The sequence below is a fragment of the Xiphophorus couchianus genome, chromosome 13, assembly GCF_001444195.1.
Source record: "Xiphophorus couchianus chromosome 13, X_couchianus-1.0, whole genome shotgun sequence".
Lineage (NCBI taxonomy): Eukaryota > Metazoa > Chordata > Actinopteri > Cyprinodontiformes > Poeciliidae > Xiphophorus > Xiphophorus couchianus.
Genome location: NC_040240.1, coordinates 3,117,412 through 3,128,252, shown reverse-complemented (window position 1 = coordinate 3,128,252; position 10,841 = coordinate 3,117,412). Strand labels below are relative to the sequence as shown.

Below are 10,841 nucleotides of genomic sequence, written 5' to 3'. Positions count from 1 at the left end.
TCATCTATATTTCAGAATACTTCAACTACACCCAGTGTCTTCAGTAAATGAGTCAGTAAATGCCACTGATGTTGATGCTTTATATATAAATTAAATAAAATATGTTTTTTATCTGTATTTTATAGGATAAATATCATTGAGCAAATTCTCAGTAGGCAGCTGTTAATCAGTGCAGTAAAAAGTGTCCGTTTCTTTGCAGGGTGAGGAAGCTGAAGGAGACGTTGGTCACAATTCAGCAGCTTGATAAGAACATGAGCAACCTGCGAACATGGCTGTCCTGCATTGAGGCAGAGCTGACCAAGCCCGTGATATACAACATGTGCCACAGTGAGGAGATCCACAAGAAGCTTGCTGAGCAGCAGGTGGGGAAAGAAGAGGTGTACCATGACCTTTAAATGACCTTTCAGATGTGTCAACAATACATACCTTTCTTACCCCAAATAGAATGACGATAAGAAAGGTGCAATCACATGTCAGAAAGTTATTTGAAGTCTACAGTTATTGTTCTGACTTGAACTGATGTAGTAGATGTTGTCAAAAGAAACAGCTTTGTGAAATAAGAAAAGTGCCAGCAGTTGGAGCCTCCTGAGTATAGACTTTATTGAGCAGCTTTTAGAATATCTAGAAAAACATTGTATAAAAGGAAACTTTTTCATGGTCTGGAAAAAAGGTTAAAGGGTGGGAATACTTTTTCACAGTTCTGGAATAAGTCTTCCAGGCAAGCACTTCAGAGAAAAAACATATGCTCATCAAATGCGCTAAAGCAGATTCTCGTTGGTCTCAGAAGCAAAATGGTCCCGAGACCAATAGGTTTATATTGATCATTTCCAATATAAACCTAGCCTTTCAGCTATCAATAAACCACCATAAGACCAGTGTGCATGGTGTCATCTGGACACGTCGTAATTAGGTTAGTCAGGCCAAATAGATTCCCTAATGAGAATTAATTCTTAAATATCCTCAATATCCTGTTGTGAGGTATAAATGTGTTATCTTGTGACTGTTAATTTAATAAATGTTCCTAATTTCCTCAGATGAGGACAATATAAATCCAGAAAGGGTTTAAGAGGAAGACTAAACTAAAGTGGAGTTTCATACTGCACAGTGGCACAGTTGGTAGTACTGGTGCCTTGAAGCAAGAAGGTCCGGGGTCAATTACCGGCCTGTGGTCTTTCTCATGGAGTCTGCATTCTCTCACTGTGCATGCGTGGGTTCTTTCCAGGTACTCCGGCTTCTTCCCACAGTGAAAAAACATGATTTCTAGGTTGATTGGTCTCACTAAATTCTATATAGAGAGACATGCTTAATTTTTTGTCCTGTCTGTCTCTGTGTTGCACTCCGATGGACTGGCAACCCGTTCAGGATGACTCCACCTCTTGCTCATTGACCGCAGGAGATAGGCACCAGGGGTCTGGTGGGTTCACCAGACTCCTGGTGAACCCCTGGTCAATAGGAACCTGGTGCGTTCCTGTGAAGTCGTGAGCACCCCTCACAAATGATATGGAAATGGATATCATAATATGATTGATAGCAACATATTCAGAGAGTTTTAATCAAATTAAAATCAGCAGAATCAAATGGCCTGATGCCAATCTGAATATAGTTACAATCTGGAAGTAAATAATATGGTCTTGGACCTGACATGGATGGCAGAGTCTGGTGTGGATAAACTGGACTGGCCTGCACAGAGTCGTGACCTCAATCCGATAAAACACCTTTGGGATGAATTAGAAAGGAGACTGAGAGCCAGGCCTTCTAGTCCAACATCAGTATGTGACCTCAGAAATGTGCTTCTGGAAGAATGGTCAAAAATCCACTTAAAGTGGACCAAGGTTTAGGTCCACTCCTAAACTCTTGTGGACAGCCTTCCCACAAGAGTTGAAGTGGTTCTATCTGCAAAAAGTGGACCAACGTCATACTGAACCCTATGGATTAGGAATTTCACTTAAGCTCATATGTGAGTCAAGGCAGGGGAGCCAATACTTTTGGCTGTACACTGTATTTCAATAGTAGGAAACAGTTTTAAACACAGTTGTGTTAGACATGATGATCAAAGATTACACACATGAGCCAACAGATCTAATGACAATCTGTGTCACTTTGACCGGTGGAGGTTCTGCATTTAGGAAGGAGGCAAGGCAACAAAATGCAATCGAGGTATCTTTATTTGGAGTTGCAGGTCACATTTACACCAACACCCATTTCACAGTGAGACAAAGAAGCTGCCTTTTATACTTTGGGCAATTCCAACACTCATATCAGGTAAAGGGTTGATAAAACAAAACAAGAAATAATTATTTACATAAACCTAACACAAAACAATAAATTGTACCAATAAATACACTGCCTGGCCAAAAAAAAAAGTCGCCACCTGGATTTAACTAAGCAAATACAGTAGGTACAAGCCTCCTATTGGATAAGTACTGCATAGGCGATTATCTTTCAGCTGGCAACAAGTTATTTAACCCCAGCTGATGCAATGAGTAACTCCTCATTTCTTAAACAACCATGGCAAAAGACACATCCTGTGGTCGTGGAAAAGACGTTAGTCTGTTTAAGAAGGGTCAAATCATTGGCATGCATCAAGCAGAGAAAACATCTAAGGAGATTGCAGAAACTACTAGAATTGGGTTAAGAACTGTCCAACGCATTATTAAAAACTGGGAGGATGGTGGGGAACCATCGTCTTCCAGGAAGAAATGTGGTCGGAAAAAAATCCTGAATGATCGTGATCGGCGATTACTTAAACGTTTGGTCAAATCAAATCGAAGAAAAACAACAGCAGAACTCAGGAGTATGTTTAATTGTGAACGCAAAAGCATTTCCACACGCATAATGCGAAGGGAACTCAAGGGGTTGGGATTGAACAGCTGTGTAGCCGTAAGAAAACCTCTAATAAGTAAGGCTAACCAGAAAAAAAGGCTTCAGTTTGGACTCTGGAGGAATGGAAGAGGGTCATGTGGTCTGATGAGTCCAGATTTACCCTGTTCCAGAGTGATGGGCGCATCAAGGTAAGAAGAGAGGCAGGTGAAGTGATGCACCCATCATGCCTAGTGCCTACTGTACAAGCCTTGTGGGGGCAGTGCTATGATCTGGGGTTGCTGCAGTTGGTCAGGTCTAGGTTCAGCAACATTGTGTGCCCAAAGAATGAGGTCAGCTGACTACCTGAATATACTGAATGACCAAGTTATTCCATCAATGGCTTTTGTCTTCCCAAATGGAACGGGCATATTCCAAGATGACAATGCCAGGATTCATCGGGCTCACATTGTGAAAGAGTGGTTCAGGGAGCATGAGACATCTTTTTCACACATGGATTGGCCACCACAGAGTCCAGACCTTAACCCCATTGAGAATCGTTGGGATGTGCTGGAGAAGGCTTTGCGCAGTGGTCAGACTCTCCCATCATCAATACAAGATCTTGGTGAAAGATTAATGCAACACTGGATGGAAATAAATCTTGTGACACTGCAGAAGCTTATTGAAACAATGCCACAGCGAATGCGGGCTGTAATCAAAGCTAAAGGCGGTCCAACAAAATATTAGAGCGTGTGACCATTTTTTGGTGGCGACTTTTTTTTTTGGCCAGGCAGTGTATTTACATGCATGCAAATCAATAAAAGTAAACTAATCTAAGGTAAATCAAAAAATAAATTCAACTTAATATAACTTCTCAGAGCAGGGGCGCTGCCAGGAATCTTGGGCCCCCTGACAAAAAATTTGATTTTTTGTCAGGGGGCAGCTGTAACGCAGCTGCTGTTACAATTTCTTGAGTTTTTTGACCCATCAAAAGCATCACAATTTTAAAGGCTTGCAACTTGCTTTCTTTGGTTCAATACCGATACTAGCACAATATTTACTGCTCATGAATTTTACATCCAACAGTGTGCATACAGTATACAAGTAGGTTGCTTAATTCTTTTCTATTAGTTTTAGATTACTGAAATATCTCTCCTCATGAGCAGCAGTCAAAAGCAATGTGCAAAATACACAGAAAGCAATCCAGACTTTTCAAGAAATGCTATGTAAGTGCATTTATTCAAGCAGCAGTATATAACTTTAATTAAAAAATATGTTTTCTCCATATTTGTTAAAGCTGTCACCATGTTGTGACAGTTTGTTATGAGACAGATAACCTGTGAAAAGATCAATCTCTTCCACCTGCTCCCTGAACTACTATTACTGGTAATGCAACGTTCCAGTCAAAACAACCAATCAGAACCAGGAGGAGGGTCTTAGTGCTGTCAATCAACTTCATTCACTCACTGCTAAATGTGCTAATAGCAGAGAAACAACTTATAATTACAGGAAAAATGTTTATCTGCAGATAATCTGCAGAGAGATCATCTACAACAGGCTGCACTAGCTACAGCATAGCACAAAGCAAGAGGAGGGAGGATGAGCAGCCACATGAGACTGTAATTGACAACACTAAAACTCTCCTTCACTGACTGGTCGTTTCTAGAGAGCACTGGGAGAAAGCAGAGGAAATAGATTTTTCACAAATTGTCTCTCATGCTATACTGTCACAACATAATGACAGTTTTAACAAATATGTGATATTTCTTTTTTTTTAATGAAAGTTACGTACTGCAGCTTTAATTTCACTTAGGAGAGGCTGGTCAGGAGGGACATGGGTTAGAGCTGCTGCTGACTGACTCCTCTGTTAAGTGTGGTAAAAGGTAAAAGGGACAAGTTAAATATATTAATATGTTGATAATTTTTTTCCTTAATTCATTAAATCCTAGTGAAAAGGAGGCAAACAGTAGTCTGTAGCTAAGCTAATTATGGTAAATGGTTGATAATCTCACACAGTCTACCCACCCCTCGGAGAAAAACTGGGTTACAAATTGACACTCTTGTCTTTCTCTCTCCCTCTCTCTATTTTTTTGAAAACCTTTTTTTATAATTTTTCTTAGCAACATAATAAGCGCCACAATCGTTCTTGTCTTCTACTGACTGCTGCATAACACCATGACCATCAAGTGCACCAAGTAGGAACGAACCATTTCATGCAGATCCAGGGGGGTGTTTAGGGCAAATATGGATGTTTGTTTTTTGGTCTCGGAGTGGGAACATACAATTTTTACTGATAAAAACAATCTTAGAAAACACAATATAATTCATTTTGTTATTGACAGGGCCCCACATTTTTTTATTTTAATTTTATGAACAAAAAATAAATAAATTGTGGAGGGCCCCCTGTCGATCAGGGGCCCTTAGAATTGTCCTAATTTTCTCCCCTAGGGGCCCCTGCCTCAGAGCATTACCCCTCTTAATTGAGATGGGGGTTCCAATCTTTAACAAATGTTGCCACCAGGGTCCAGAGGTGAGCCAAGAAATAAAGTCAAAAGGCTGTGACCCCTGAGTTGCACTATCCACATAATTTTTAAGCTCTTCCAATTCATGCAGGGCGTCATGTATAGTTCCTCTAGTTCATGTTTCGTCAGGGACGAAATGTGTAGCATGCTGAGCATATGATCTTGCAGACACCTCCTTGAGAGGCTCTGAGAAGATCTAACATAACACAGTTTTGCAGAACTATGTCTCTCAATGCAGTCATCTCTTTTGCGATGCCATTGGCTAGCTGGCACGCATTGTTGATCAGACACAGCTGTTGAGATTATCTCAACATGGTCTCGAACTTCAGCTATTCTCACCCATGGGAATAGGCCTTGTAAACTTTTCTCTGCCACTCCAGATCCTGAGTTTCCAAGAAACTCCAGTTTTTGTAGTACAGCGTCCCCACCTTTGGACTTTCGGCATGACGTCTCTCCTAGTGCGGTAGCGTCCATGGCTGTGAGCATCCTGGACCTTTTCAGGAAAGTCACTGGGTTGGAGAGAGAACCAGGGCGCACAGTCCTCCCCAATTTCTGGGAAGAAAAACATAAGCAGTGTGTCCACATAGAAAGTACCAGTCTGCCATTGTCCTGGATCCTCTGTTCCCTGGAACAATGGTGCTGCACAAGGTTATAGCTGGTACAGTTGCGGTCAGACTTCCATCTTTTGGAACAGGCAGTACTGATGTGGTTCGTCGCTTGGCAGTCATCACAGTTGAAAAAGTCTGCCTTCTTGTCACAGAAAGTATAGATTTTGTTACACAGGTTCCATGGGACAGTCCCCAGAAGGGTTGTGCCATTATTATACACACAGACACCAAGGGCTCCTGGCTTAAGGCTAGCCAATGTGATTACTTCTGGTAGTCGAAGGTCCATCTGTGGCAGAGACATAGTGTCACCTATAGGGGAACACAGAGCTGTAGCCAGTGGTGTTGTGTGTAGATACTCATTTGGAAATGATTTGGAATAGTTTCGGTTTTCCCAAACACCCCTGTATGTAGACGATTTGTTGTAGCCTGGATGAGTGCTTGCTCCATACAAACAAAATTGTTGTAGTTCAGTTATGTTGTCCGGTCTCAAACCAGAATTGTGTGTGGAGTAGGGTAGTTGTGCACATACGTAGCAGTTTTATCTCATTCCCCTCATATGCAGTCCTGTTCATCAGTTGCCACCACAAATTTGCTGTAGTCATGTGGATGAATCTGGGGGGAGGATGTGTCTGCTTCTCTCCTTATCTTGTTGAGGGCGAAGACAACCCCCACTCTAAAACAATAGACATGCTGCAGTCACAGCACAGCAGGGATTCCACCTGGCTTGTGAGAAACCCATTGCTGCTAGGATTACAGAGATGTCAGAACTTCTAGGCTAAAAGAGTGAGGATCTGTTGATTGCTTCGCTGGCATTGAGACAATTTACTTCTAAATTAGTAAATTCCCTTTGTAGCCAGAACTTCCCCATCACTCAATCTAGAAGTCTAACACTTTCTGTACCTTACAGTGACTGAGATGTATCCATCTGGGTCTTTCAGCAATCTTTACAGCAGTTGGAGTAGTTATCAGCACTTGGAACGGTCCCTTCCACCATGGGCTGGCCCAGCTCTTCCTTTTTTATGACCTGATATACACCCAGTCTCCTGGCTTGATGAGAGTGGTTTCCTGTGGGGGAGTTAAGTCAGAGGACAGTAAATTTGCATTTGACATCTCTTTCTGCTTCAGAGTCATGATCATGTACTCTGTCAGTGTTTGCTCCTCATCTGCTTTCTGCAAATCTTTAGAAAATATTGGCAATCTGTATGGTCTTCCATGAATTATTTCAAATGGTTAATCCTTCTTGTGTGGGTGTAACTTTCATCTACAACTTCACCAAATCTAAACATTCTGGTCACAGTCTGTTAGTTGTTTCCATACATTTTCTTAATCTAGTTTTCACTATAAAAAGTTTGTGGTATGCCATGTGATGGAATAATAGTTTTACATATAGCCTTAGCTACTGTCAAAGCATCAACACAAACCAGTCATGCAGTACAAAACAATTTTTAAGTAAGAATTTAATTTTTAATTCATTTCATTTTAATCCATATTTGGTAGTAATATAGTAGTCATCCTCCCTGTTGACACATTAACAAATATCCATGAGTCAAAATTGCAGCTGCCTTAAAGGGATTTTGGTAGAATAGGTTTGTCTATTTACTTGAAAAATTTTATCATCATTCAATGTTGCCCCTTTAATTATTCACATTTGTTTTCTTGCTGTTGGAGCATTTTCCTGCATGTCAGCTAGAACAATTTTATCTATTATTTGTTCTTCTTAATCTTATTTTAGGAAGTTTCCAGTTCCATGTTATCATGTTGCTGCTTCTTTTAACATTTGATCAGCTGACCTGTTTTCATTATTAAACCTCATCCTTTCTTGTGGTGTGCACTGCACACTTACAAACTGCCATTTTTAGCTGGCAGTTATATTATTTATAGGAGAGCTGTTAGCAAAGAGGCAATTTATTTATTAGAGATCTTACATGTGGATCTTGTCAAATCCATCAAAGGAACACTTCTGTTTACTCCTGACAGATGGCACAACCCAGAGTTTACTTTTCTGCAGAACATTGTCTTTCTCTTCCTAACTAATATGACCATCCCGAAATTAAACCAAAATCTCAAATCCTCTAATTCAGTATTTCTTTATGAATTTAATAAGCATCAATCAATCAAACCTAGATTAAAAGTTTTAAACTTAGTGTAGAAATTATTATTCTTATTCACAATCATCAATTTGGAGTAACAAGTTACTTAATATCAAAGTTTCTTTTAACCATACATTTCAAACCAGCTGACAGTTTATTAATTATTATTATTATTATTATTATTATTATTATTATTATTATTATCATCAATAATTTGATCAGTCACTCAGTTCTTGAGTACAGTTTGTTTGTTCACTTGATCACACTCATGTCCATCAACGCAAAGAGACAACAGAAATATAAAAATTAGTCAGATTTTTCAATTAGACACAAATTTTCAGTCTGCTTTCATTGTTTTTCTGTGCTCAAATTATTATCAAATTTTCTGAAGCTTTAAGAGTTTTCCAATGTTTGTTAACATTTTTAATGTGTTAATATTTATCTTTAGTTGTCAGGATCCTGTTTTAGGTAACATGCACATTTAAAAAAGCTATCTCAGACATGTGTTAGAATCCAGCAGTAACTGATTTTCCTTCTGCTGTAACACTTCACCCATTTCAATAAAATGTAGATTCATTTAAAGAATTAAACTCTAAATTAACTGCTTGATTTAAATGCAACAAATACTTCATGGTCTATGAACACTGCAGTATCAATTATTTTCAACACTTAGAGATATTTAATTTATTTCCCAAACTACCATTTCCTTTAAAAAAAAAGGAAAAAGAAAATTTTGCAAATCATTATTAGCTTAAAATCTTTGATAATTTTTAGAGATTTAAAATTGGTGTAATTTTGTGGCATAATTTTCATTAATTCTTTGCTCAGCTTTTAGTGATTTCAGTTTTCCCTTCACGGTTTCCCAACCTATGGCTTGTGGGCCCTAAGAGAACCTTTAGCATTGGTCCTGCTGTTCAGGACTCAGAGTTAACAGGGACAACTGAGAGAATTTGTCTATTGTTGAAAATAAAAGTCTCTAAGACTTCCTTTTCTGGCTAGATAATACATGTGCAGGGTTAGCAAGCAAGCACATCTTAAATGCAATAACAGTGTATAACAGCTGTGTGTGTGATACACTTATCTTTGGATGTCTCCTTTCTGTCTCACTTCTTCATCCTCCTCCTGGTGGTGGCGTCAATGAGGTGTAATCCTCCCTCCTCCCTCCAACTCTTTCTGCAGTTTCCTGTAAGTCCAACTGCTCTGGTGCTGGATCTTGAGTTGTCCAGACTGTCCCTCTGTCAATGTCCAAACAGTTCACAAATGAAACAATCATCAAATAGTTCAGTTTGTTGTCTTTGTCTCTGAAGCACATTATCCTTTTAATCTCCACGCTGATGTCAGAGAATAGATCAGCGGAGGTTGTAAGAGTTCAGTTGTATCCAAACACAGGAATGTAGTTTCAGTTCAATGTCCAGCAGGACACCATGCAGGAGTTTGCTGAATGGCAGTTCCCAGGTGTCAATGAATAAAAATCAGCAGATTCTTCAGTGTCTGGAGGTTATGGAACTCTTCTTTGTCTTCTTGATTGCCGTCATTAGCTAGTGACGAAGAAGGGACTTCATCTCGGCCATGGCAAGACAGGTTTGAGTTGAGGTCAGAGATCAGATGCACCACAGCGAGGCTCAGACAGAGGAAAAGGAGCAAATAGGAGTTGATTAGTTTGTTTTTCTTTTTGTGTTTTTTATATATTTCTAAATATATATATATATATATATATATATATATTCTCTCTTTAGATTATATAGTTTTAGCCACTTATTACCCAACATTGTTTATATTTTATAATTATAAATCATTTAGAACACATATAAACATGAAACATGTTAAAACCCATAGTCTCTTTTATCCTTTACCATGTTAGATTTTAAAATGTAGAATGTAAGTTAATTTACATTTAAATTAACTTAATCTGTGTAAACATTTTATCAGAGATCAATGAATTACTTTAAGTTTGTTGATCCTTAATGCTGAGGCTGTGAAGTGAGCGACATACAACCAAAGGATCATAGCACCAAGTTGGTGTTTTAATCTTTTGTAATTATTCTACCCAATAATCAATACATAAAAACAACATTGTTCTCTGAGGAAAATGTTATTTTCTTTTTATTACCATATTTATATATTGTTTCTTTCTATTTCTCATTTTTGGTGTATTTGTGTTTTGTTGGGGTGTGACAGAATGTACTCATGCTGAGGAATTTGACCTCGGTCTTCTTTTTCTTCCACCACCTCTTCTATTGTCTAATTTATTCTTTGGACATTCTCTTATCCAATGGTCGAAAGCACCACACTTCCTGCAACCATCTGAATTTTATGGTGGATTACTTGAAAAGGATCTTCACCCCCTATAACCTCCTCTGCCTCTTCCTCGTCCCCTGTAGGGGCCTTGGGAGAGGGCAGAGGTTTCTGATTCGTCAAGATTACCCAGATGAAAAACATCCGGTCCTGTTTTAGTCTTTTTGACTCCTTTTTCAGCATGGCATGCCCATGTCATCAATTGTGAGACTGGGGCAGTTTCAACTTCAACAAAATGTTTCCTTACCCAGCCTCCAATTTCAGGCCAAAAACTTGACAGTAAAGCATTTTTCAACTGTTGTTGATATGCATTGTTTGGGTCGTCGTTAAACGTGGTCCCACTATGAATTTTGAATTCTTTTTCAAATCTAAAACAAAAATCATCTACCTCTTCTCCAACATTTTGTTTGATTCCTGACAGATGACTATAAACTGCTCCTTGAGGGTATGGAATTAGAACCAGACTAATGTTATCAATTACTTTCCCTAATGAGGACATGTATTTTTCATCCCCTTTGGAATCCTCA

At 39.0% G+C, this 10,841-nt stretch overlaps 1 protein-coding gene and 1 long non-coding RNA gene across 2 annotated transcripts in view; one reads left to right on the top strand and one right to left on the bottom strand.

Annotated features, from left to right (window-relative positions):
* Window positions 1-203: 203 nt before the first annotated feature.
* Window positions 204-10,841, top strand: part of LOC114155579 (nesprin-2) — a 53,183-nt gene continuing 42,545 nt past the window's right edge. The window contains exon 1 of the mRNA XM_028035533.1: window positions 204-362. Within this exon, the coding sequence (XP_027891334.1) occupies window positions 252-362 (111 nt within the window). The 5' untranslated portion in view covers window positions 204-251. The remainder of the gene's footprint in view (window positions 363-10,841) is intronic.
* On the bottom strand, window positions 5,733-6,376 carry LOC114155590 (uncharacterized). The gene is made up of 2 exons (XR_003597785.1): window positions 5,916-6,376; window positions 5,733-5,830 (listed from the first exon to the last, which is right to left on the bottom strand). It is a non-coding gene; the product is annotated as an uncharacterized LOC114155590 (long non-coding RNA).